Source organism: Myotis brandtii, unplaced genomic scaffold (assembly GCF_000412655.1).
Source record: "Myotis brandtii unplaced genomic scaffold, ASM41265v1 scaffold827, whole genome shotgun sequence".
Taxonomy (NCBI): domain Eukaryota; kingdom Metazoa; phylum Chordata; class Mammalia; order Chiroptera; family Vespertilionidae; genus Myotis; species Myotis brandtii.
Window position 1 is genome coordinate 644,729 of NW_005371360.1, and position 27,930 is coordinate 672,658.

Genomic DNA, 27,930 nt, shown 5'->3' on the forward strand with positions numbered 1-27,930 from the left:
TTCCACTCAGCCAGCCTTCCTGTGGTTCTGGATGATGTCCATTCCGTCTTTTAGTTGTATTTTTGAAGTGGTTGTTCGAGGCAGCAAACTCCGGTGTTTACCTATGCCACCATCTTGGTTTCTCCTGCTTTTTAAGCTATTACCTGTACTGTGCTACTGGGTCTTTTGTTTGTGTATGTATGTATGTATGTATGTGTTGTTTTTTTTGAACTATTTGAGAATAAGTTGCAAGCATGTGCCTCTTTGCCTTAAATACTACATGCAGTATTGCCTAACAGCAAGGACATTACATGGCATTAGTTCACAAAATCAAGAAATTAACTTTGATACAATGCTGTTATCTAAGCTTAGACCTTATTTAGATTTAGACATTTTTTCCAGTAATGTTCTTCTTAATTCAAAAGGAAAATCCAGGGTCATGCATTTCATTCAACTGTCATATCTTTGGTTTCCTTTATGCTTCATTCACATTGAAAATAGTCAATCAGGTACACCTGAAACTAATATGATATGGCATGTCAACTGTAATTGAAAAACAAAAATTTAAAAGTAAAATAGTGAATTGATTTAATTTTAGCAAACCTAACTCTAGAGACCAAAAATTTATTTTCCCCATAAATTTTTTTATTTTGTTATGCCTAATAATTTTCATTCTGCTTCAGCTCTGTCATTTCTGTTATTATTTACATGTTTCTATTTTGCTCATTTTAAATAACCACCTATATACTGCTGTTTAGATGAAAGTGCCAATAGTCTTGCCCTCTGTGAACTGTTATAAACAGTTCACAATAAAAATAAATAAAATAAAAGTCAATGGAAAAAATATCCTTGGTTAAAGATTTAAAAAGAAAGAAAAAAAATTACAAGGTTCGCCCTAATCGGTTTGGCTGAGTGGATAGAGCGTCGGCCTGCGGACTCAAGGGTCCCAGGTTCGATTCCAGTCAAGGGCATGTACCTTGGTTGCGGGCACATCCCCAGTAGGAGGTGTGCAGAAGGCAGCTGATTGATGTTTCTCTCTCATCAATGTTTCTAACTCTCTATCCCTCTCCTTTCCTCTCTGTAAAAAAGTCAATAAAATATATTTTTAAAAAAATATGGAGACTTCCTGGCCCATGTGGTTTCATGGTTAGAGCATCAGTCCATACACTGAAAGGTTGTAGGTTTGATCCCTGGCCCCAGTAGGGGTGTGTTCAGGAGGCAACCAATTGATGTGTTTTACATTGATATTTCTCACTCTTTCTCTCCCTCTCTCCTTTCTTCCACTCTTCCCTCTCTCCTTCCCTTCTACTCTCTAGAAAAAAAAAAAATCAATGGAAAAAATATCCTCGGGTGAGGATTAACAACAACAACAAAAGAATATGGACATATGTTCACAACATGTTAAGTGAAAAGATTATAAAATGACAGTACAGTGCCATTTTTATAAACATAATACATCTAGTCTATTCATAGCAAAATATTGGAAGACATCTGTATACGTCAGTGTGTGACAACATGAGAGCTAACTCTAGGTAGTAGTTATTACTGGCTTTTATTTTCTTTAAATATATATATTTTTTATTGATTTCAGAGATGAAGGGAGGGAGAGAGAGATAGAAACATCAATGACAAGAGAGAATCATTGATCGGCTGCCTCCTGCATGCCCCACATTGGGGATCAAGCCCGCAACCCAGGCATATGCCCTGACCGGGAATTGAACCATGACCTCTTGGTTCATAGGTCAACACTGAGCCACGTTGGCCAGGCTTTCTCCTGCTTATTTATGTTTTGCTTTATGTCATTGTTTCTGTGGGAAAACATGCTTCGTGTTTCTTACGTAAAAAGCAGCACATTTGTATAAGATACTATTCTCCCTATAACCAAAGCCACTTGATAAGAAAGCCAGGCCTGAGAAAGGTCTGTCCTGCTTTCACCTTACTAAGAACCAATTTCCAGCTCCTCATACTTCCACATCCACAGCCACTGGATAAGAATAGAATCTCGTCTGCTTAGGTGGTAGGGGGTCTGCCTTGTCCAGAATAGCCTCACCATTCCTGGATTACACAGTGTCTTTCAGTTTAACAAGTACCACAGGTGTTTTAGGTGGCCATTTCTGTAGTGCTGAGGGCCTATAAAAGTCAAAAATTATTTCTTCTGGCTCTAGCTGGTTTGGCTCAGTGGATAGAGCATCAGCCTGCAGGGTCCCGGGTTCAATTCTGGTCAAGGGCATATGCCCAAGTTGTGGGCTTGATCCCCAGTAGGTGGTGTGTAGGAGGCAGCCAATCAATGATTCTCTCTCATCATTGATGTTTCTCTCTCCCTCTCCCTTCTCTGAAATCAATAAAAATATTTCAAAAAAAATGCATTGCTTCTAGAAAATGCATGTTATTAATCTCCTGCTTTGACAATTATCTCTTCAGGACGTAAACCAGAAGAAGAAGGTGTGGAAGATAATGGGCTGGAGGAAAATTCTGGGGATGGACAGGTATGTGTAGCATTGACAGTGATTCTGCTCAGTGATGGACCAGTAGCAGTTCATTTGTTGATGGTTATGTTTTGTTATGTCACAGGAGGATGTTGAAGCCAGTTTGGAGAACTTGCAGGACATTGACATGATGGATATCAGCGTGTTAGATGAAGCAGAAATCGATAATGGAAGTGTTGTAGATTGTGTGGAAGACGATGACGCTGATAATCTCCCAGAGTCTCTGTCTGATAGTAGAGAGCTAGAGGGAGAAATGAAAGAGCTTCCTGAGCAGCTTCAAGAACATGCTGTAGGTACTCGGTAGTCTCTAGAACAGTGGTTCTCAACCTGCAGGTCGTGACCCCTTTGGAGGTCAAACGACCCTTTCACAGGGGTCGCCTAAGACCATCGGAAAACACATATATAATTACGTATTGTTTTTGTGATTAATCACTATGCTTTAATTATGTTCAATTTGTAACAATGAAATTGGGGGTCACCACAACATGAGGAACTGTATTAAAGGGTCGCGGCATTAGGAAGGTTGAGAACCACTGCTCTAGAATGTGCCCTGAGTGCATCAAGTCCTCAAATGTCATAATATTTGAGAAGTGGAGTATATGCTGTACATTTGCAGAATGCTAAATAAACGTTTCAGGGACATTATTGAAGGCCTGTCTGCCAGGCATTAGGCATTATGTTCTTTAATTGGTGGGGGGTCTGGGAGGGATGTTAATCCTCACCTGAGGATATTTTTCCCATTTATTTTTTAGAGAGAAAGGAAGGGAGGGCAGGAGGGGAGAGAGACATTGATTAGTTGCCTCCCTCACTCGCCCTGACAGGGCCAGGATAGGACCCGCGATCAAACCTGAGACCCTTTTGGGCATGGCCAACTCTAACCACTGAGTCACGCTGGCCTGGGCTGTTTTTTAAAACAACAGTATGACAAATAGGTGGGATTATGCCCATTTTTAGTTGAAGAAATTGGGGGTTTAAAAAGTAAAGAACTATCTCCAGGATCATAAGAGGATAAGAATTAAGACCAGACCAATTCAAGAGTCCATGTACTTAACTCATGCACCATGTTGTCTTGGTACCATTTATTATTTTACTTTTATGAGGACAAATTTGCTAGGTATACAGAAAAAGTGATGGATCACTGGGGCTTTTCCAGTCCTCTGCTTCTGTCCCCATACTCTGATTTGGGAGTTGATAATGGTAGGAGGCAGGGTTCTCAGAGATGCCATTCCATTCGGGGCAGTTGCCACCTCAGGGGCAACAGCCCCATTGTCATTGGCATCCAGGTTTCGGGAAGGTGGTGGTGGCCACTGAAGTCCAAGAATTCACTCCAACACCTGATTCTGGGCATTGTTCCTTGAAGAGTAGTCTCCAAACCTTATGCTCCAATCTACTTGTAAAGTCTATGTACTACAGTAGCCCCGCTTATCCATGGGGGTAGGTTCCAAACCCCCAGCAGAATCACACTATATTGCTCTTTTGATTTCTGCACTGTATTCAGAATTTTGTCAGGTGATTTTTAAAAATTGATTTTTAGAGAGTGAGGAATGGGGAGGGAGAAAGAGAGAGAACCATCAATCTGAGAGGGAAACATTGATTGGCTGCTTCCTGCAAGCTCCTTACCAAGGATTGAGCCCACAACCCAGGCATGCACCTTGACTGGTAATCAAATTTTCAGTACACGGGACAGCCCCCAACCATCTGAGCCACACCGGCCAGGGCTGTCATAAGTGATTTTTCATGGCTGTTACTTCTTATTGTATAGATGTTCCATTATGTTACCTTATTGATGTATTAAACTGTCTTCTCTGTTTATTTTACAGCTAGAGGACAGAGAAACTATAAATAACTTAGATACTTCATCATCTGACTTCACTATATTACAGGTAAATTGTTGTGTCTCTCAATAATTATAGCATCAGTGGTTATACTACAGTTTCTGGAAACCACTGCAGACAATGTGTTGCACTCCCAAGGAAAAGTCATTCAAGGTTTGTTAACATTGCCTACTTTGTCAGCATCTTTAGAGAGGGTTTTGCTCCCCTTCCCCTAAATACAATGTACCTGTTGCAAAGGACTCAGCATCTTGACTTCCCACTCAATTACTATGGCTTCCCTGTAACTGAGAGGGCATATTTGGGAAAGTTTTTTGCTGATTTGATTGCTGAGGGCATCCTCTGCAGAAAGACTGTTAGGTCAAATAGCAAGGGGGGCTCCCTCCCTAAGGAAGATTGATGGGGTCCAGACTAGGATGCAGGGGGTGGTAGGGTGGGCAGAGCACAGACATCACAGCTGGGACAGGTGGATTCCAAGGCTTCTATTTCTGCCTTTGGGAGTATTTCTTATGGAAAATGCAAGGAATTTTTTTGATTACTATATCATCTTGACTGTTTCATTACCATCTGTGTAAATATTAAACCTTAGATGAGAACAGATGAGATGTGGACTAACTTACAGGTATGATTTCAATAAATTTGGGTCTTGAGTTTCCTTTTAATGTTTCTGCCAGACTTATATGTATGTAAACTGTTGGAATAAACTTACTTGAGTCTAATTTTTAAATTTTTTTTAATCCTCCCCCAAGGATATTTTTTCCATTAATTTTTTTTTTTTTAGAGGGGGCGGGGTGCAGAGAGAAAGAAACATTAATGTGAGAGACACATCAACTGGTTGCCTCCCGTACACGCCCCAAACAAGACCAGGGATCGAACATGCAACCCAGGTACATGCACTTGACTTGAAATTGAACTCACAGCCCTTCCTTGCGCAGGCCAGAGCTTTAACCACTGAGAAGCTGGCCAGGGCTTGCGTCTAATTTTTTTTTTTTAAATATATTTTATTGATTTTTTACAGAGAGGAAGAGAGAGAGATAGAGAGTCAGAAACATCAATGAGAGAGAAACATCAATCAGCCGCCTCCTGCACACCCACCACTGGAGATGTGCCCGCAACCAAGGTACATGCCCCTGACCGGAATCGAACCTGGGACCCTTCAGTCTGCAGGCTGACGCTCTATCCACTGAGCCAAACCGGTTAGGGCTTGCGTCTAATTTTTAATAGAAACTTTTTTGGTTTTGTTTGTTTTTAATATATTTTTATTGATTTCAGAGAGGAAGGGAGAGAAAGATGGAAACAACAATGATGAGAGAGAATCATTGATCAGTTGCCTCCTGCATACCCACTACTGGGGATCGAGCCTGCGACCCAGGCATATGCCCATGACCAGAATCAAACCCATGACCTTCAGTTTGCAGGCCAACGCTCTATCCACTGAGCCAAGCCGGCTAGGGCTTTAATAGAAACTGTTCTAAGGAAATGAAAACACAATTAGCTTATTTCAGTCCTTGATTGTTTTTATTGTTTTTTTTAATGTCAACTGTGCTTCTTAATTAGAACACTTTTCAGATAAGATCTCCATTTGCTCTGCCAGGCAGGGCAGGGTTGGTTGTCACTGGTTAAGTGACCCCAGCCTCAAGGAGTATGCAAACCTCAAAAAATAAAACTTCGTGGAACCCAGCTCACTTTAGGGCTGATGTCTCTCCAACTGTGAAGAGATGCATTTTATTTATCCCTATGAAAAGAAAGGAAGAGCCAGGTCTGGTTGTTTCATTGAGTTTTTGTTCTAGGTCGAAGACTCCCAAGTTAAAATGGAAAGCATATAACCCTTTCCAGAGACAAATAGGAATATATTCATTTTTTCTTTGGAAAAAGTTGAGAGAATTGTTCTGCCTGGAGTGGTCCTTTGTTTTGCTCAGAGTTTTACTTCCCAAAGTGGCATATATTATGTTAAAAACAAATTGATTAATAGTTAAATGAAACTATGAATAAAGTGAACAATTTCCTAGGGCTTCCTAGAATGGCAGGTCTATTCCCAGGGGAAGATACAGACCATCCACAACCATTTATGGGGTATATGTGAAGTACCTATGACGCGATGGTGTGGATACAGACATGAGTGAGAAGAAAGACTGGTCTCCATCCTCACAGGGCCCGTCCTCCATGCGTGGAGTACACACATAAACAGAGCATTGGGAATTGGCCTGACTGGTACACAGCCTTTGCTCAGATCTGGGCTCTGTGTGCTGTGTGTTCTTGAGCATGTTTATCAATCACTCTGTGCCAGTCCCCGAATCTAAGAAGAAAGATGATACTAATAGTTCCAACCTGCTAGTACTGTCTAATGATTAATATATGTATACATGAGGTGTTTAAATTAAATTTGCACCTGGAACCTAGTCAGTGCTCATCCATATTGACTGGAATTCTAGAATAATGTACCTTGTACAGAGGTAGGGAACAGGGATTACATATTGAGAGAAAGGCCCTTCATTAGTGGAGCAGCCTTTGAAGCCATTCAGGATGACCTTTCTATGAGCTGAGGACCCCTGACCTAAATGTAAGACTTGGCTGGGAGTGAGGTCAGGGTACAAGTGGGCCTGTTGGGGAGGGAGGTGGTGTGAGAGGCCATTGCTAAAGCCCTTAGGCCACAGAGGGACATGTGATCACCATGGTGGCAAAAGTGCAGACAGATGGAGATGGGAATAGTAAACCAGAGGCTATTGTAGGTGAGGGATAACAATGGTCTAAATTGACAGGGCTTCCTGAGAAGGGTCCAGTGGGGACCTTGATTGTAGGAGATAAATGTAATCTTGGAGCACTCTCAGGTGACAAAGGGGTAGCTGTGATACTGGAAGGATATTTGGGAATTGGACCTGGCCCAGTGGGGACCTTGATTGTAGGAGATAAATGTAATCCTGGAGCACTCTCAGGTGACAAAGGGGTAGCTGTGATACAACTGCGAAATAACAGTTTAATGACATGTGCCTGTATTCCCTCAGTCTTGTGAATATTCTAAACTAATGCTATATTAATTAATGAAAACCTGATTGTTTGCTATGTGTCAGGCATTCTGTTAGACACTAAAAGTAGAAAAATGAAAACACTGCTCTCCTTGCACTTAAGAGTTCCACCTAGAGCAGTGGTTCTCAACCTTCCTAATGTTGTGGTGACCCTCAACCATATAATTATTTTCGTTGCTACTTCATAACTGTAATTTTGCTACTGTTATGAATCGTAATGTAAATATCTGATATGCTATATGTGTTTTCCGATGGTCGCAACCCACAGGTTGAGAACCGCTGGCCTAGAGGGACAGATAGGCATGTGATCAGTTCATCACCATGAAAAGTGAAATGTTGCCAGACACTGGGGAAACAACAAAAAATGAAAACCAGATACCAGGTTCCTTGAGAGTAGCCTGAAATGTGGGGTATGGGCCCAGAGGAAGGAGCTGGAATGCCAGCTGTGTGGGCTCTTCCTTCACCAGCAAGTTCTCCCCCAGTTGCATTTGTGAGTGCTCTAGCCTGTGTTTTAAAAATTTCCCTTTTAGTTACTGCTATCTAGCACAAATCTTATTATTTTATTTTATTTATTTTTGTTTTTTTCGCAGGAAATTGAAGAGCCATCCTTGGAGCCAGGTACTGTTCAATGAAAAATTTATCAGCGGGGGTTTGGAATCATTCTAGTTTTCCACCTTCTCTAATTTGAATTCTTAAATTTTAAAAAGTTGCCATAATATAGTATACATTGTTCTAAAAGTTTACGATCCAGAACATACCAGGATCATAGAGATTGGAAACCCAGCCATATCACCAGATCTGTGAAAGTGGCTAATTTCTCATTTTGCAAAATGTATTTATGAGATCTCATGCCTTTTTAAATATAAATGGCACTTAAATGCATGTAGAAAGAGTTTGCATGCCTCTCGAGCTAATACTGCTGTACCCCACAAAACAGATCTTGTGATATTGGACAGTACCTTAACTTTATGGTTTTTAATTCAGGCAGTGCAGGTAGAGGTAGGGAGATAAATTTTAAAACATTGAGACATAACTGGATTCCAGAAGAGGAAAGAGTTTCTTCATGAGAATTCCAAACAAATACTATTCACTTTCTGGACTTCAAATATCTCAGAGCACCGATGGAAGAGATTCTGATTGTCATGTTGGACTGTTCTGTTAAAAGAAATTCAAAGAAATTTGGAAATTGAGCTGTTCAGTGAATGGTCATACATTCAGTTAAGCAACTTGGACTTTGGAAGCTAAATTTGGAAGAGTCATATGTAAACGACGACAGAATGAAGACTGTCAAGAATCAGCCAGAAGGTTTTGGGGTTAAATCTCTGGGATGCTTTTCTCTTCCATGTAGCGTGGCAGCTTACTCTAGCAGTCGGTTGGAGTGCAGGTAGTGTAACCAGTGTAACGTGTGTACCCGCGGGTTTTCCAATCTCTGTGTAGCTAGCAGTTCTCTTCGTGTTAGTGTGGCAGCCGTGCCAGTTCCACATTTGTGATTGCTTTATTTCCCTGGTAATTAAACCTTGTGCCATTCTATTCCTGTTAAATCCGTAGAAAATGAGAAAATACTCGACATTTTGGGGGAAACTTGTAAATCTGAGCCAGTAAAAGAAGAAGGTTCCGAGCTGGAGCAGCCATTTGCACAGGATACAAGTAGCGTGGGGCCAGACAGAAAGCTTGCGGAGGAAGAGGACCTTTTTGGCAGCGGCCACCCGGAGGAGGGTGATTTAGATTTGGCCAGCGAGTCAACAGCACAAGCTCAGTGGAGCGAGGCAGACACCCTGTTAGCGGTAGTGAAAAGGGAGCCCGTGGAGCAGACAGGCGGTGACGAGAGGATGGACTGTGAGCCTGTAGGGCTAGAGGAGCCAGTTGAGCAGAGTAGTAAAGCCTCAGAGCGCACAGAAGCCTCTAGCGAGGAGGTCGCAGAAGCGCCCCAGGAAGCCTCAAGCCCAGACCCCAGAGATAGCAAAGAAGACGTGAAGAAGTTTGCTTTTGAAGCTTGTAATGAAGTCCCTCCGGCTCCTAAAGAGTCCTCAGCCAGTGAGGGCGCTGATCAGAAAATGAGGTTTGTTTTTTCTCAGTTTTAGACCAGACGCTATCTCCTTTTCATTGGTCGTTTAATGACACACATAAGCTGTTTTTTCTACAATTGGCCAGCCAGACTGATGAAACTGTAGTTTACCTCTAAAGAATGTTTTATTTCTCTTTGTTTATTTTAAACTGATTATATAATCTTTTTTCTTTTCTCAACCTGTCATGGTTGTTTTCTTTAATTCTTCCTAATTATCTTTAGCCCAGCCGAATTAATTAACTCCTGTGGGTGTGAAATCTTATGGTTAGGTCAGATTTCCAATACAAGTTTGTCGGGGTATCATTTTTTTCCGAACTAAATTTCGGGTAGGTATGCAACCTCAGCACATATTTTATCATTTTGAGTTGGTTTCCTCTCTGCTTCTTCCTCCTGGAGTGACATTCTTTTTTCTCTCTAGTTCTGTCGAAGATGACTCGGATACAAAACGGCTTTCCAAAGAGGACAAAGGTAGGTCTCTTGCAGTGTATGCGGCCTCAGCACTAGTGTGGTATATTAGTGCATTTCTCAGCCAGATGTGTCTGTGTGTCTTACATGGGGCCTTTTTCCGCTCCTGCTCTTCACTCTGCATGTCCTGGGTAGTGGGGAGCAGGCCAGTTCTTCCGGGTTGATGTATTAATGTCATGCAGGCCCTTGTTTTCACGAGGGCACTTTGGAAATGGAAAAAAATGATCTGGTGTCAGATATCCTGGGGTTACCTGGTATTTCAGCTTTATCAGCACCTTACCTCTTTATTACAATTTTTTTCTTTAATTGAAATTTTACTATCCAGATTCATTCATAATCAGTGTTATAAAAAGAACCATAGCCTGACCGGTTTGGCTCAGTGGATAGAGCGTCAGCCTGCAGACTGAAGGGTCCCAGGTTCGATTCCGGTCAAGGGCATGTACCTTGGTTGCAGGCACATCCCCAGTAGGGGGCGTGCAGGAGGCAGCTGATTGATGTTTCTCTCTCATCGATGTTTCTGACTATCCCTCTCCCTTCCTCTCTGTAAAAAATCAATAAAATATATTTAAAAAAAGAAAGAACCATAACTGGGGTAGGTATGTGTCACCAGAAAGGAGCCCCGACGTGTTTTGACACAGATATCAGCATTCTTTGTTCAAGAGCCACCTCACTGGGTTTCATGATGTGGTTTGGTAACTTTGAGGGAATCTCCATGATCTTAACAGCTCCTGGCTTGCTGTTGTAAGTGGCATTGCTGCAGGTCCTGTTGGGCCTAGTGTGTCACTCCAGTTGTGAAAGGACAGTGGGCTTTGGGGGCTGCTGGTATCTTGGACAAGTTGGGGGAATATATGTGGTTTCTAATGACTAAGACTCAGGATATTGTATGAATTATATTCTTGACCAGACGCTGTGTTTTTTTAAATAGGTCGTAGCAGTTGTAGAAATTTCTGGGTTAGTGGACTTTCTTCCACCACCAGAGCTACAGATTGGAAGAATCTTTTCAGCAAATATGGAAAGGTAAGACCAAGGGTTTTCTGGAGAAGATGTCTTTAAGCCAAATTTACTATAGCCTTTCTATGCAGATTACTGTCCTCTCAGTGACCACTTTGACACTTTGCTGTTCTTTGAGCTCACAGCTCATGGCCTGTGCAGGATTACCTACCCCTCTATGTGTAGAGGTGACAGATCTGTAGAAGCTCCCAGACCCCCTCTACTTTGTATTTCTTCTCCCTCATCCTCTGCCCCCAAGCTACCACTTTTTTAAGGCTTCAGGACTTAAACCCAAGAAGGGCTGCAGGGGCTGTAGCAAAGGGCAGGGCTGAGAGATGCTGTCAGCACTTCTGTGAGACAGTGGTAACTGCAGGACAGCACAATTGAGGCTGTACACATACAAGGCCTTTGCATCTTGACCAGTGACAGGTTCCAGCTCTGCCACTCACAGTTGTGTGGCCAGGTTCATGTCACTTTCCTTATGGGACCTTCTGTATCATCTGTACACCGGGGGACCTTCCATTGCTGCCTCCTGAAGATGGTATGTAGCTATAGCAGAGCTATGGATGCCCTGCCTGTGGCCCTCATCTGTAGCCTGATTTTTTAAATTGTTTTTTAATCCTCCTCACAGGATTTTTTAAAAAAATATATTTTTACTAATTTTAGAGAGGAAGGGAGAGTGAGAGATAGAAACATCAATGATAAGAGAAAAGAATCATTGATCGGCTGCCTCCTGCATACCCCCTACTGGGGATCAAGCCCGCAACCCAGGCATGTGCCCTTGACTGGAATTGAACTGGGGACCCTTCAGTCCACAGGCCCATGCTTTATCCACTGAGCCAAACCAGCTAAGGCCAAGGATATTTTTTCCATTGATTTTCAGAGAGAGTGGAAAGGAGAGGGAGAGACAGAAAGAAATACTGATGTGAGGGAAACACATCGATTGTGTTGCCTCTTGCACACACCCTGATCAGGGCACTCATACCGTTTTTACCCACAGCTGGAGCATTTATGGCCACTTCCCCTCTGCACCCCAAGCCCCTCTCTCTTCCCTCCCTCGTCAGCTCTTGGTGATGGCAGTGATTGATAGACGCTCATGCACCAGCCTCCCCCCCCAGGTTTCCACTACAGCTCCTTGTTTGTTAGGGCACTTGTGTTGGCTTTCCTCCCTTTTTTCTCACCTTCTCCCTGTGCCTCCTGGACTCGCCTCCCAAATAAATTACATCCAGGGCTCCTTGTCTCTTAGAGTCAGCTTTTGGGGCAAGCCTAAGTAAAACTTGGTACAGGCCCTTGTTCACCTTAAGGCTTGAGCAAGTTATAAGAGATCAAACCAACAGTATTTACCTTGGGTTATTGATGTCCAAGAGCTTACAAAGGGAAAATTAAACATGCCATGGTGATAGAAATAGCTGATGACTCCCTGCGCCTCAGTAATCCAGGTTGAGCCCTTTCCTCTTTCCCCTGTGGCCCTCAGAGGAGAAGGGTTCTCTCAACAGGGAAATGTCACTCTGAGGCCCATGGCTTCTTGGGAGCATTGTAGGTTTCATTGAACACAGAATTAGACCACTCTGAAACCTTCCTTTGGGGCTAAGATTCCTTGTGGAAAATAAGGATGAATACTGGCTCCTATGGGGCTTCTCCTGAACCTGGTGCCTGACATCAGCTTGCTGAAATGTTTGGAGGAATTACTCAGTATGTGAGGGTGTACCTTTAGTGCCTCAAACATCTTAATGAACTTGTTGTTATCCCTAGTGAGATGGATTCTGCCTTCCAGAGTGCTCGTTGCAAACTTGTTCTTATGTCGATAGCCATCTATATAGATATGTCTTTCTATTTGCTGCTCACATCTATGACTATATATTCAGAGTAATTTTTTACAAGTTTGAGATAATGTTAAAGGAATATTTGCAGAACTCTGCCTTCATCTTGCTTTTGCCACACTGCCATCCTGATTGCCTGGAGGAACAGCCATAAGTGGAGGAGGTCCTTGGAGTAGTTAACTGCAAGACGTTAGCATTATCTTCCCCAGTCATCTGCCTCTTTTCAGGCACCTGGTGACAGGGTTTTCTCCTCCCTCATACCAGGGAGGAGGCCTGACTTGGGGTAGATCAGAGGAAAGCAGTGTGAACCGTAATGACTGTGTGGGAGGGTTTCGTGTCCGAGACCTATTTCTGTGCTTTTCCTTTGAGGTGGTGGGTGCCAAGGTTGTGACAAATGCTCGGAGTCCTGGAGCTCGCTGCTACGGCTTTGTGACAATGTCCACAGCGGAAGAGGCCACAAAATGCATTAACCACCTGCACAAGACTGAGCTCCACGGGAAGATGATCTCAGTGGAAAAGGTAAAGGGCCATTTTCTTCCAGGACTGTGACTATTTGAGGACACAGTAAGGTAATACTTCCATTTGCTTCTATTTTTCAGGCAAAAAATGAGCCTGCTGGAAAGAAAACCTCTGACAAAAGAGAAGGTGAAGGGAAAAAAGAGAAGTCCAGCACCAGTGACAGGTATTATTCTTTTCTCTAAGGAAATTGTGGCCAAGACGATTCTTTTCTTTGTTTCACATCCTTCAAGTTCTCCATAGATAGGGAAGAGCACGAGGCCCCTGACCCCGTTTGTTTTTCCCATTTGTTGTAAGGGGGTTCCGGCACCAGTCGTTGTGCTGGATTTCCTTAATCCAGGGGCACGTGGGGAAAGCAGGATGGGCTCCTTGTTCTTTGTTGTCTTGTTGATGCCAGTTGAGGCAGCCTCCTTCTTGGCACTTGGTGCTCATTGCAAGAATCTGATAGTGGCTGGTTTGTTTATCAGAATACCTGATCTAACACACTTCTTTGTTTTGGGGTCTTACCTAGATCAGCAAACCTTAAAAGGGAAGATAAAGCTGACAGAAAAGATGATGCTAAAAAGGGTGAAGATGGAAGTGGAGAAAAGAGTAAAGATCCAGATGATCAGAAACCTGGCCCTTCAGAGCGATCTCGAACCACAAAATCAGGTAGCCTACCGCCTAATCAATATGTAAGAGCTCACTTTGAGTTCTGCTCCTGGCTGTTGTGGTTTGTTGGTTTGCTGTCATCAGTTGGCAACACAAACTAGATTTATTTTCCATAGAGTTCAGTATTTTTTTCTCATTTGGATGTTTCTTGTTTCTTACCTTAACACTGACACCTTTCTTCCTGTAGGTAGTCGAGGAACCGAGCGGACTGTAGTAATGGATAAATCTAAAGGTGTGCCTGTTATTAGTGTCAAAACATCGGGATCCAAAGAGAGAGTGAGTATTGATTTTCTAACTAGGGTATTTAGCAGTTTTTTTCATTTGACATTGCTTCCATTTACATTTCTAAGTGTTTTAGGGAATTACTGAGGTTAATTTGAGAAAGGTTGTCTACCTTTTCAAAATGTAGATATCTTGAACTAAAAAAAAGAAAGAAAGAAAACTTAAAAGCTTTTCTTCAGGAGCATTTGAGATCTTGCTCTCTGGCACATGCTATCAGTTTGGCTCCAATTAACTTTTCCCCCCAATAAATTCTGAATAAATAAGTAAATGCTTTCCTTTATACTTAACTTTGTTCTGATGAGAATTGTTGCTCTTTTTTTTCTAAAGCTAATTTTAAGATTCAAACATGGGAGTGGTTGACCTTTTCCCTGAGCCAGTGTTTATCAGTCCATTTTCATTGCCTGCCCTGAAAGTTTCGGCAGTACTTCATCGTGCATTCCTAATCTACATGTGACCCAGCCAACCTTCAGCCACCTTAGCTTCATCCTGTACTGTCTCCTTGCAGATGCTCTGCAGAACACAGAATCCACAAAGTACCTATATTGTTAGGTTCTTACCGCTTCAGTCTCCCTTCCATTAGGGTCATGGACAGTGTTGATATTCATACATTCAACTTTTGACAGCCTTATAACTTTGATAGATGTGGGTCTCCAAGATCCCCCACATTTAGTGATTCACTAGAGCAGTGATGGCGAACCTTTTGAGCTCGGCGTGTCAGCATTTTAAAAAACCCTAACTTAACTCTGGTGCCGTGTCACATATAGAAATTTTTTTTGATATTTGCAACCATAGTAAAACAAAGATTTATATTTTTGATATTTATTTTATATATTTAAATGCCATTTAACAAAGAAAAATCAACCAAAAAAATGAGTTCGCGTGTCACCTCTGACACGTGTGTCATAGGTTCGCCATCACTGCACTAGAGGGACTCGTGGACTGAGCATATACATGTACTTCCAGCTAAGATTGGCTACAATGATGCAGTGAGGATACACAGTGGATCATGGGAAAGACAGGCAGAGTTTGGGGGAACCCTTTATGGGCTCCTTTGTATTCTCTCCCGTGAAGGCTCACAGAGCAGTGAAAATGCAGCAACCCACGGGTGATGCTTCTGCCCACAGAAGCCCATTAGAGTCTCAGGCAAGATTTTTATTGGGGGCTGGTTACTTAGCATGTATCAAATTCCCAACTCCCAGAAGGAAAGCAGGTGTTGTGTGTAACTATAGTTTGCACAGTTCAGGCATAGTGAACCACCCATACCAGTTAACTGTCCACTGGGGACACTTTGAGCATCAAGATCCCAGATTCCACCCTCAGGCCAGTTGTGTTAGCCCCTGTGCTGCACAGATGACAAACCATTCCAGCTATTGAGTAGTGTGCATCAGTTGTAAGTCAACATTTTGATTATGGAAATCTGTATATGTTTTTGCGAATATTTTAATATATTTTAGCCTTTACCCTTACTTTATTAAAAACGTTTAGGCCCGGCTGGCATGGCTCAGTGGTTGAGCGTCAACCTATGAACCAGGAGTTCATGGTTCGATTCCCAGTCAGGGCATGTGCTTGGGTTGCGGGCTCAATCCCCAGTGTGACAATGTGGGGCATGCAGGAGGCGGGCGATCAATGATTCTCTTATCATTGATGTTTTTCTTTCTCCCTCTCCCTTCCTCTCTGAAATTAATAAAAATACATTTTTTTTAAAAAATGTTTAGAAAATGGCAAAATAAAAGTGTGGATTCCAGGGCTAAGATAGGCAGAGCTCAAAAAGAATGCAGTCGGCACAAATAAGGAATCTTCCAACATACCAAAAGGGGCCTCAGTTGGACACTCACTGCACATTAAATTATGAATGAAAACTACAAGATTAAGGAATTTATTGTGGATGCAAAAGACAAAGTATTAAAAATACTTCTTTGGTCTTTTATTTATTAATTATTGTATTGTTTTCCGTATGAAAAACTAAACCTACTTTTGCATCACCTATATATTAGTATTAAATGGTGATGAAGATCTGTGATTTTGAGTTATAAGCAAAATATGAAGTTCCTTAGGAGGGAATGAGTTGTTACTTAATTGTCTCATTAAACGTTAATCTTCATTTCTTACCTTCATGTTGGATGCTTGGACCTGGACATGATTGTTCCTGTTGTCATTTCTACCTTAACTTCTTAATGTTCCTTGATGACCAGGTTTCTAAGAGCCAGGATCGCAAATCAGCCAGCAGAGAGAAGCGGTCTGTTGTGTCCTTTGATAGAGTCAAAGAGCCTCGGAAATCAAGAGACTCCGAGTCCCGCAGGTGAGTCAGGTTCCAGAAATGTTCACTGGTTGGTTGCTGCCCTGAACTGGTTATAACTGTGTTCAAGGCTGTTTCAAAGCCCCCTGTGGGTGGAGAACTTCTTTAAACCTGTTTGCCCCCTTGGTTTTCAGTTGCCGTGCTGTGACTATCAACTTACGGCTTTTTCAAATTATTTTTCATGTAAATAGGCTCATCTCTTCCTGAAGATGATGGAAGGGACCAGTGGCAGGAGAGGGAATGCTTCTCGGAGCAGTAATGCTAGTTAACACCAGTTTGCTCCGGGAGCTATGCAAATGGGAAATGGTGGGACAGATACTGAGTGAGCTGAGATGTCCTCATCCGTAAATAAGCCGAGAAAAAAATATTTTTATAATTTTTTTAAAACTAAACACAAATAGTATTGACCACATTGAGTGACAGTTAATTTTCCTTATCAAGAAAGAACTTTTAAGCTGTAGTTTAAAAAATAATTGTTAGTTAAAAAAAAAAGTCTAGGAAAGTAAGAGAGAGGAAAGGGAACAGGGTGTACTGTTTTGTTTTAATGTCCTACACAGAACTTTATGCCTAAGAGGGAAAGGCATTGGGCAAAGGAAATTTTCCTTTTCATGATGTAATTGGCAAATAAGTAGAACCAAACCATGTACATGTGGAAATTAACCTGATAAAAATGACATTTCCCACTAGTGATGGACTCTCCCAAAAATGACTTCAGGTCATTTGTTCTTTGGATAGTCCTTTGGGTCTCCCAACTCACCAACATCCTTGACAAAATAGTTAAAATGAACTGATGACTGAACACAAGCATAAAAATAAATTATTCATATAATATGAAAGTAAATATATTTGTGAATTTTAGCTTTAGAAGGCCTGAAAAGTCATGAGGGAGAAGTAGACTAAATCATAACTTTAACCTTTCTATAATGAAAGACCGAAGAGAAAGTCAAAAGACATATGACAGGTGGGAATAAAAGTCATTTGAAATGTAGTAAGGAAAAAAATAACCTGATAGTAAAATGGATCAAAGACAATATAAGTGCTCATGAAACCTATAGAAAGTGGTTCAGCCTCACTGGGGATCAGGGAAATTGAGATGAAAACAGCAGTGAGACCAGCTTTTTATTCACCAGTTTAATTTGATCCACCATTTGAATTACAGTGTGGGAGACGGGTATTGGTAGAGGTGGGAGTGGACATGGCACACAGCCTAGGGAAACATTCTGCATAGGCACAGTTCTAAATCCTAATGTCCGGACACAGTCATGCCACCTCTTCAAAGCTCCCTGGAGGAACTTATGCACAGGAAAATGGGGATATGGTGTCCCTTTTTGTGAGGTTGGGAACAACCATGAGGTCTGCCTCTGGGTGCTGGTTATGTAAACCTGCCTACTCCAAGGGCTTCTTCCTGAAATCTATAGAGATGGGGATATGGGAGGGTTCTGATGTGTTACGTGAACCAGGGAAGCTGCCATTTTGTCCAAAATGCAGACACAAAACAAGGCAAGATTATGCATTTCTGTTAGTACAAATATGTGTCAGTAAATGCATAGCAAAAGATGGAAATGTGACAGGCTCACAGGTATACAGAGACTGGAGGAAACGTGCTACAGTATGATCAGTATCACTACCAGAAGAAAGGCTCTTCAGCATGGGGCGGGGGCCCTGCATGGCCTCATCGGCACTTGACCACTCAGCTGTTACAGGCCCTTGCTTGTTAAATTCACCTGAATTTATATAACAGCATCAAATGATTTAATTCTACTGCACTAGCTTGGTTTCACAGTGACTAATTGAAGTTCATGATTTAGAGAGCAAAGGTTCTAAATCAGACTTAGCTATGAAAAATATGTTCTGTTTTTTTTAAATATTTTTATTGATTTCAGAGAGAGGAAGGGAGAAGAGAGAGAGAAACATCAATGATGAGAGAGAATCATTGATCGGCTGCCTCCTGCATGCCTCCTACTGGGTATTGAGCCTGCAACCCAGGCATGTGCCCTTTACTGGAATCAAACCTGGGACCCTTCAGTCTGCAGGCCAACGCTCTATCCATTGAGCCAAACAAGCTAGGGCTGTTCTTATTTTTAATGGGTAATTTTACAGAATCAGATGTTGAACTCCAGAAAGATCTTAGTTTATATTACAGACCCCATACATACCCCTTTGCTGTAACCTGGCTGGTCTTGGATTCATCCGGAAGCAGAGCGAATGCTTTAGTTTCCGGGCTCTTGCTGCTTTTTTGGATGCAGTGGGCTTCCTCCTTGGTCTTCCTGCTAGAGCAGCAGTCCTGCAGGTCTAGACCCAGCCCTGCAAGCTACATTTCTGCAGTGCTCCATGGCTGCTCTGCATTCATAAAGCTCACCCCACTGGGTGATGCCACCAGCACTGCGGCCTTTAGGCCCCTGCAGCTGTTGCTCTCTGTCCACAGGTTGCGTGAGCGCAGTGAGCGGGAGCAGCGCATGCAGGCACTGTGGGAGCAGGAGGAACGGGAGCAGCTGGAGTATGCCCGAGAGAGGCTGGCCTTCCATCGGCACCGCCTGGAGCGGGAGCGCATGGAGCGGGAGCGGCTAGAGCGCGAGCGCATGCATGTGGAGCATGAGCGCAGGAAGGAACAAGAGCGCATTCACCGAGAGCGGGAGGAGCTGCAGCGTCAGCAGGAATTACGCTATGAGCAGGAACGGCGGCCTGCTGTGCGGAGGCCCTATGATGTGGATGGCCGGTAAGCCGAGCTGCTCCCACCAGCTACCCTTGGGTGACCTATGACATTAAGAATTGTGTTATGGTCCCCAAAATCATGTTCACTTGGGATTCTTATTTAAAAGGAAGCACTTGCTACAGTCCAGTTCAATGTCCTGTACTTGGTCCGGGAATTTGCAATGGTGTGAGGTCCAGTGAGGAAATAGTTGGGCAAAGTTGTGCTGATGAAGTCACTATCTTCCAGTCCCAGAACAGATTCTGAGGAGGGAGGAGGAAGTTCAGGTACCCAGAGCAGCTGGGAAGGCAGGCAGACCAAAGAGCACCTGCTCTGGGCCTCTTTCAGGCTTTGTAATCATTGCAGTAATTTGTTTTTGCCTATTCAAATAATAAAACTTATAAAAAATATTGATGTGTTATGTGAGACGAAAGTGCTAACCACTAGTGAAAAAGAGGACTAAATTTGAACCCTGCTGTGAGGACTCTGGGTGATAATCCCAGCAGTGATCCTTTCTGAGTGTTTCCAAATGCATTTATCTTTTTTCTACCTCATGAGCTAAAAGAGGTCTCTGTATAACATACAACATGACTTCTATAAGAGGTCTTTAGACTCCTTTAGGACTTTTTAATGCCTTTGTGCAGAATACTGATGCTGGGAGTCTGTTCTACTCAAGTGTTTTCAAACATCACTTCACGTACTTCTAAAAGTCCTCCCCACTGGATGTCTTTAATGGATCAAGTCAGTGTCATGGTAGAAGACACAGAAGTACACTATAGAGCCCCGATAACACCTCTGGCTTGCTGTCTTGATAGATTAAGGCCAACCTTCATGGTGGCCATTCTGCAGATGAGTATGTGTGATCACCTCTTACAGGCAAACCAAAGCTTTTCTACCTAGGGGAAGCAGATGTGTTGAACAAAATAGAACAGTCATTCAGTCAGATTTTTTGTTTGATTGTTAATCCTCATCTGAGGATATTTTTTCCATTGATTTTTAGAGTGGAATGGAGGGAAGTGGGGGGGGGGGGGGGGGGGGGAGACATCTATGTGAGAGAGACACATCGATTGGTTGCCGCCTACACACACCCAACAGGAGTCGGGGATCAAACCTATAACCCAGGTACATGCCTTGACCAGGTATCGAACCCGTGACCCCTTCAGTGTACAGGCCAACATTCTAACCACTGAACAACACCAGCCAGGGCTTTCAGTCAGATCTTATGTCACCCCTCCAGTCTCTCTCAGCTTGTACAGCAAAGAATACGCTGTTGATCAAGTTAAGTGGTGGGGTCAGGGGTAGTCTCGGGGGGTAGTTCACCAGTTCCCACAAGATGGTCTATTTGGAGGGGGGAAATGCACTCAGCCCTTTCTTACTTCCCATTCTAGGCGAGACGATGCCTATTGGCCAGAAGCCAAGAGAGCTGCCCTGGATGAGCGTTACCATTCTGACTTCAGCCGCTACAACCGCTTCCATGACTTTGACCACAGAGACCGGGGCCGCTACCCTGACCACTCAGTAGACAGGTTAGCTGGGCCCTCATCATCCTGCCTACTTAATGCAGATGACGTTTGTCCTGGGTCATTCTTAATAGCGAGGAAGTGAGGTTGGCCCTTTTAGGTTCCGTGAATCCATTTAAACAATGTGTGTGTGGAATACTGGATTCAATTTAGGAGATGTTTTCTATTTGGTGGTCTAACCAATATCTCCTTATGGTTTCTTTTCAATTATCTCTTTCAGGAGAGAAGGTTCAAGGTCAATGATGGGAGAAAGAGAAGGACAGGTAAATCAGAAGCTATGCTTGTGGGCAAAGTTTTCCCATTGAGTTCTCTTTTGTTCTTCTGCCAGCCTTCCCTCCTCCCCCCTTTTGCATTAGTGCAAGAATGAGTAAAGGAGAAGGGCAGCCCTTCGCTGTTTGTGGGATGACAATTTGAATTGTGCTTCGTCTTGTTTGGAAATCTCAGCAGGTTTTCTGAAGCCCTTTTCGGATTTTACCTGAAGTTCTACACGCCTAGTAACTAAATGCACTGGTAGTAAAATGCTAGAAAGCCTTGGGTGAGTCTGAAAGGCTCTGTAGGAATGTACCTTGTGACCCACATAGCTGACAGATGCCACACTTCCTTATTGTGGAGTCCAGGTGTACCTGTGGTCGCTGGTCAGCCTTCCCTGCTGAGCCTCAGATAGCATCTCAGTCTCTGGTCCACACTCATTCTCTGTGCAGAATTAACACCTTAGGAAATAAGCTTAGTTTTCTACTTTTTTTCCTATCTTACATGTGGATTGAGAAATTTCGCAAGGAGCCCCAACTCTTGAGTGGTTTACATGGAAAATCAAAGGGATTGAGAGAAGGTTGTGGTCAGGGTGGTGGTCAGCAGAATTGGTGTCCTATGAGTCCGTCCTTTCCCTGACTCCAGCATCTTTCCCGGCCTGTTCCATCATTTCCTAAGAACGTGGCTGGGGATGGCTTGGTTTTTTGGTATATCGAGGGGTTCCTCTGCCACCTCAGGAGTAATTCTGTGATCCTCGCCTGAGTCTGTTTTCTCTACTCTTGGAGATAAATCTTACATGCAGCCAAATCTAGACCCAGTCTTACGGTTTTTCTTTGGTGGAGAAGTTGAACACAGTGGTTAAACTGTCAAGGCTCTAGAATCAGAACCAGGGTCATGCCTGGTGCCACCACTTTTGCCGAGCCTAATTCTCGAGCTGTGAAATGAGGTTATTCTACCACATAGGTAGTTGAATAAATGAGACCACATGTGCACAGAAAGTGTTTGCATAGTCCCTCACACATAGTTGTTATTGATAGCAGGTTTTCATCTGACATCAGACAATGCAAAACTGAAAGGGTTTGTTGTTTTTAGTGCTGCCCCAAATGGCAGATGATGACATATGACATCAGAAAGGGGAAATAGCACAGACCCTCGGGGCCTTGTTGAACTGTTACATGGACTAGTTAGTTGGACAAAAGAATGTTGGTTAAACTTTAAAATGCCAGGAAGAGGTGGAAATGGGCTTTAAAGAACCAGGTCTTGCTAAGTTGAACATTCCTGCTTCCCTGTATTAAATGCTCCTCTGTCCACTTATGTGTCTTTAGATAGAAGGCTACATGTAAAAATTCATTCTTTCTTAAACCTTGTTCTTTGTCCACAATCAGATGAAGCTCTGTAAATCATGAGCTATAATTTCTTTTGTAGAGTGTTATTTCAGGGGTCCATTTTAAATAGCTCTTCTTTAATTTGACAGCACAGACTTTGGTGGACACTTTGGTCTTTTATTTCGCCCCTTGAAGGGACAATGCTCTATTTTGTCCACCTAGTAAAATTAACCCCCTTATCTTCTCTTGTGGAGGTGTCCGTGCACATTTAGGGGTAAGAGACCAGGTGGCAGTTAGGGCTCCAAGTAAGGGCATGGCCTTGGAGGGCTCCCAGCTTAAGGGGTAGGTGAGCATGGCTGTGGGCAGTGACCGGACTGCTGGAGCAAGCATCTGAGGGGCTTCATGACCAGGGCTCTCTTCTAGTTTCCTCTCATGTCAAGTGTGATCCTGGGGCAAAAGCCCCTAAGGTCACCAGTTGGGTTTGTGGAACAGCAAATCAAGGAGGGAAAGCCACCTCCCCTGGTCCCTAAAAGTCATCGATGGGTGTTCCTTTAGCAGACAGGGGCTTCTTCTCTCATCCCTCCTTCATGGAGCACGAAAAATGGGGCCAGGCACTACTGGGGCTGCGCCAGCCCAGCGCTTGATGGTGCAGAGCCGGTGGCAAATCAGGGACATGATGCCAGGCCCAGTAGTGAGTTGTGTTAAAGGATCCCTCGTGGCCCTTCTACTCTGTGGTTCTACAGGGGTGTTGATTATATTGTTAGCACAGGGGCCCATTCTTGGCACGGAGCAGTTGCTAGGTCCCAGCACCCCTCCGTCCCTCAGTCCCTCAATTCTCTGCCTTCTGATTAGGGTGAGTCTCAGCCCTTTCCTTGACTCTTGAGCACCTGTTCGTCACCAGGCCATGAGCAGACTTCAGGGATGCAGCTGTGTCTTGTGAGATGCATGGCATGTGTGGCATAAGGCAGTGTGCAGAGTGCCTGGCAACGTTGACTTGGGTGTGCAAGTGCTTCTGAGTAGTAGTTGTCTTTATTACCTTGTTGCCCCAAAGGCCTTGGGGCGTTGACTTGGGTGTGCAAGTGCTTCTGAGCAGTTGTCTTTATTACCTTGTTGCCCCAAAGGCCTTGGGATGCAGGGATAATACTAAAGCCTTTTCATTTTGGCTCTTTAACATTCAGCATTATCCTGAACGCCACGGAGGACCAGAGCGCCATGGACGGGACTCCCGTGACAGGTGGGGTGGATATGGCTCTGACAAGAGGATGAGCGAGGGCCGGGGACTGCCTCCTCCACCCAGGTTTGTGTCTCACACTCCACAGTTCCCTTGTGGGCCTCACATATAGCTGACAGGCTGAGGACCCACCATCTTGGGGGATGTGATGAGCACTGGCTCTGTGGCTCAGTGCACCAACCATGGCTCAGGCCACCTTGGAGCTCTTTGAGTAACATGGGGCCAGAGCCAGTCCTGTTTCCCTCAGTCCCCACTGCCTGAAGGGATGGGGGGCTGGGAACACAGAATGCTAACCCCAAGCTCCAGAGCCCACTGCTGTTGCTGTTCTGAGAGGCAGAGATGTGGACAACCCAAATCAGAGATGTCTCTTTCCAAGGGACAGACGTGACTGGGGGGACCATGGCCGAAGAATTGAGGATGACCGTGCATGGCAGGGCACTACTGATGGAGGCATGATAGACAGGGACCACAAGAGGTGGCAAGGTAAGAACTGGCTCTCAGGGACACATCTGTCTGAATGAAGAGAAGCATCTAGAAAGCTTAAGCAACAGCTGCTCTTCACTAATCATTGCTAATCCCCCTCCTCTGAGAGCAGGAGTGCTTTCTCTATTCTCCCTCCCCAGGGCTTGGTAGAGGAGAAACCCCTTAATGACTGGGTGGGGGTGGGATGGGAAGTGAGGGTTGGCACAGAAGAGTGATGTGGGTGTTGGTAACTCCTCCCCACCGTAACTTAGTGAGGACAGCCCTGTGGTGGTCAGGTGCTTGTACATGCACTGGAGACCTGTGAGATTTGGTTTGGGTGGCTCAAGAAAGGAACTGGACTTACCAGAATCCTTGTCATTGTCTTCTAAACTACATTCTGTGCTTGGAAGTACCTTGTGAAAAGTGTCTCTTGTCTTCCAGGTGGTGAGAGAAGCATGTCTGGTCACTCTGGGCGAGGTCACATAATGAACAGGGGAAGGATGTCAGGGTAAGGCATTCTGTTGGTCTCTGTACTAGTCTCCTCTTCATATGTTGGCTTGCCTTGGGGAAGTTTTAGAAACATTCAAGTCTTCCCAATTACACTGCCTCCCCTAGTGTGCTGTGTTCTAAAATGGTGTGGGGTTTGTCCCATGGTGCTGCTGCTTGAGGGAAGAGGGTTTTGAAGAGCATGTGACCCACAGGCACCCAACACATCCCATTAAACAGACTCCGAACATATGAGCATCTGCATTTGTTCCAGGCGTGGCAGCTTTACCCCAGCTGGGGCCTCTCGGGGTCACGTGATCCCGCGTGGTGGAATGCAAGGTGGATTTGCTGGCCAGAGCCGGGGCAGCCGACCCAACGACGCTCGCTTCACTCGCCGCTACTAAGTGCTTGGAATCCTGTGTTCCGTCATGTGGCAACCAGAGTATGTTCTTTTAGGAGTTATCTTAAACTGTGTACAATATCTTTTTTTTTTATCTGCTGCCATATTGTAGCTCGATACAATGTGAATTTGTTTTTTGGTTTTTTTTTGTAATAAATGTGTTTCTGTTCACATATCCTTTATTTAAAGCATCCTCTCTTTTTACTTCTCTTTAAAACGAAATTATACTCAGCACAGCTTTTCCTTTAGGGAAGGAGGGCTGAAAGGGGCAGCTTCCAGGGACTGTTGGGGTTTCCAGCAATCTTGTAGTCCTTGCTGAACAGGCTGTTATTTTCTGTATGTATGGTAAAATACATGTAACATGAAATTTACTATTTTAACTATTGTTATGTGCACCGTTTGGTGGCATTTAATTCATACTGTGTAAACCATTACCAGTCATCTTCAGAACTTATTTCCCCAAAGGAACGCAGTAAACTAACTTATCTTCCCTCTCCCCCAGCACCCATCATCTACTTTGTCTCTATGGATCTAACTCCTCTAGGGACCTCACATGAGTGGAACTACATCCTAGTGGGGTGAGGACAAGTTAACAACAAAGTGGGGAGCTGAAGGAAGAGGAGCTGTTTAATACCAGGAAGTGATGAACTCTGTTGGGGGAAGGGCAGGGCCTGAGTGTGGAAGGGGTGTTGTCAGGACATGAGAAGGAAGGAGACCTTATGGCTGGACAGTGTGAGGCAGGTGTGTTCAGGGACCAAGCATTCTTGTCTGTAATCCAGGGATTTGCAGCTTGGTAGTTGTCTCCCACCCTCGGCTTCAAGGAGTCATATCCCCTCTGCTCAACCAATGGGCTCGCTGTTCCTCTGCCAGAGACCAACCACCGATCTGTGACAAAGGGACCAAGTTCTGCCTTTACATCCTGCCTTAGAGCAAGTTCCTTCATTTCTGAGTCTCCATTTGCTTAACTGTAAAATGCAGCTACTGGGTTGCTTTAAGAGGTACTATTGTGGGACTTTCCCCCTCTTCCCCACCCCCCATCCCATCTCCCCTCCACCCCAGATATAAATAGCCTAATTCTCTGAAGGCCACAGAGCAGCTCCCAAGTTCTAGTCAACTAGGATCCCTGTTGACCACAAAACTGTTTGCAGAGAAACACACAGTGGTGTGTCTGTGTGGGTGTCTCACCTTGTACTTCCAGATTTAATAAAAGCTGGTTTGGCCCTCAGCCACCTATGGGAAGAGACCAGGCTGCTGCAGCCCATGTGGCCCAAAGTTGGACAGCATAAAGGGGCTCATCCTTTGCCCAGCATACGGCTCTGGGAACAGAGCATCAGCTGGACTTTGTTCTCAGTGGGTGACATGGAAACCCTGAGCCCAGCACACACGAGATCCTTGAGGCTCATGTCTCTCCTCGGGTTTAGCAGAACTCACCATCTTAGCACAGTCCCACCAGGACAGGGACGGGGCGGGCAAAGTGAACTCTGGTGGCAAATGGGACTTGTCAGGTCAGATTTTAAAAATTAAGGAACTTGAGATGGCAGGTGACCCTGGGTTATCCAAGTAGGTCCAATATCATCATACAGGTCCTTAGGAAAAAAATAGGGCAGCAGGGGAGACAGATGTGAGAGAGGAAGACTGCTGGCTGTGAAGATGGAAAAAGGGCCCAAAGGACCAAGCAATGCAGCAGCCTCTAGAAGCTGGAAAAGGCCAGGAAATGGATTCTGGAGCCTCCAGGAGCCAGGCCTGCTACCACCTGGATTTTAGCCCAGTGAGACCCTGGTTAGGCTCTGACTCCAGAACTGAGACAGCCACAGGGTGTTCATACCAACCCCGAAGGAAGTTCTCAAACTAGTGTGATTATGTCCCCAGAGGACATTTGGCAGCACCTGGAGACATGTGGTTGTCATGACTGGGAAATAAGGGGTGCTACTGGCATTTGGGGGTGGAGGCAGAGATGCTGCTCATTATCTACAGTGCCCAGGATGGCCCCCAAAGACTCATCTGACCTTGAATATCAGTGATGCTGTGAGGAAGCCCTGCCCTGAGGTGGTAGGCGCTGTGATGGGGCACCCACAGGGTGCCAAGGAAGTCCAGAGTGGGCCCTCAACTCAGTCTGAGGAGAGAAGGAATAGGTTAGGGGAGTCAGCCAGGAAGAAGGGTGGTGGCCTGGTGAGGGGGCCCATGAGTTGTGGGCAACTAGGGGAGTAAGAAAAGGGTCCTTGGGAGGTATCTAGGCTCACAGGGAGGGCAGTGGGGAGCCATATGGTATTTCTGAGCAGGGTAGTGCCATGATCAGACTTGACTTTGGGAAAGACTGGTGGGGCCAGCCTAGAGGTGGGGAGACCAGGGAGGTGGTCTTGGCACTGGTAATGATACAAGTGGACAGAGAGGAATTGGGGGTCTGACTAGGTGAGGCAATGGAGGGGATCAAGAGTGGCACTCTGGTCTCTGGGCTGGCGCTGGATCCACATGGAGGATGAGAGTAGCCATGGGGAGTCAGGAGCCAGCAGCTGATCCTGGGCCCAGCATGTGGGCAGTGACTAAAATCATAGAGACTGTAGAGACCAGGGCTTGGGTTCAGTTTCAGGGGACCCTCCCATGCCCCAATACACACACACACACACACCCCAAGTTCATGGAGCTGCAAGACACAGCCTCCTGGAGATGAGGGTGCCAGGAGAGCCGAGCATGTCCCCAGGGCAGCCCCTTGCCCACCTACAAAGGTTGGTTTCCTTTTCTGCAGGTTTTGTTGGACTGACAATGGGCTTTTAACAATTGCTCGAGTGCAGTGGGGTGGCCTTGGCAGGTCTCTCCCCACTTCATAAAATAGTGATGATAAAAGTGGGTTGAGCCCAGCTCGCATGGCTCTGACTGGATGTCCTAAGAACCAGGTCACCGTTTGATTCTCAGGGCACATGCCCAGGTTGCGGGTTCCATCCCCAGTGGGGGGCACGCAGGAGGCAGCCGATCAGTGAGGCTCTGGATTGAGAGCACTCAGGGAGCCTGGTGGAGCATATGGCACAGCCAGGGTATAAATCCCTCATGGGCCCATGAGGGTGCGGCAAGTGGAAATCCTGTGTCCCAGGAAGGGTTTACGGTTAACCATCTGGGTTCCTGGTGGACAGGGTTGGGCTTTTAACCTGGCTGCGCAAGTGTCTCCATC

At 44.7% G+C, this 27,930-nt stretch overlaps 1 protein-coding gene and 1 long non-coding RNA gene across 6 annotated transcripts in view; one reads left to right on the forward strand and one right to left on the reverse strand.

Annotated features, from left to right (window-relative positions):
• SAFB (scaffold attachment factor B) overlaps positions 1–24,949 on the forward strand; it is a 36,707-nt gene extending 11,758 nt beyond the window's left edge. Inside the window, exons 3-21 of one of the 5 annotated variants that reach the window (XM_014531882.1) lie at positions 2,401–2,465; positions 2,551–2,754; positions 4,286–4,348; positions 7,911–7,938; positions 8,869–9,379; positions 9,804–9,853; positions 10,776–10,867; positions 13,030–13,179; positions 13,260–13,342; positions 13,688–13,827; positions 14,015–14,103; positions 16,302–16,408; positions 18,831–19,121; positions 20,483–20,620; positions 20,835–20,877; positions 23,367–23,485; positions 23,802–23,902; positions 24,323–24,389; positions 24,642–24,949. In XM_014531882.1, coding sequence (XP_014387368.1) covers positions 2,401–2,465; positions 2,551–2,754; positions 4,286–4,348; positions 7,911–7,938; positions 8,869–9,379; positions 9,804–9,853; positions 10,776–10,867; positions 13,030–13,179; positions 13,260–13,342; positions 13,688–13,827; positions 14,015–14,103; positions 16,302–16,408; positions 18,831–19,121; positions 20,483–20,620; positions 20,835–20,877; positions 23,367–23,485; positions 23,802–23,902; positions 24,323–24,389; positions 24,642–24,771 — 2,471 coding nt within the window. In that variant the 3' untranslated portion in view covers positions 24,772–24,949. Of the gene's footprint in view, positions 1–2,400; positions 2,466–2,550; positions 2,755–4,285; positions 4,349–4,371; positions 4,920–7,910; positions 7,939–8,868; positions 9,380–9,803; positions 9,854–10,775; positions 10,868–13,029; positions 13,180–13,259; positions 13,343–13,687; positions 13,828–14,014; positions 14,104–16,301; positions 16,409–18,830; positions 19,122–20,482; positions 20,621–20,834; positions 20,878–23,366; positions 23,486–23,795; positions 23,903–24,322; positions 24,390–24,607 lie in introns of those variants that run through there. The other 4 variants (XM_005884378.2, XM_014531880.1, XM_014531881.1 and 1 more) reach the window with 4 other exon arrangements.
• LOC106724444 lies at positions 24,835–27,695 on the reverse strand. Its single transcript, XR_001360244.1, has 2 exons — positions 26,199–27,695; positions 24,835–25,101 (listed from the first exon to the last, which is right to left on the reverse strand). It is a non-coding gene; the product is annotated as an uncharacterized LOC106724444 (long non-coding RNA).
• Positions 27,696–27,930: the final 235 nt, after the last annotated feature.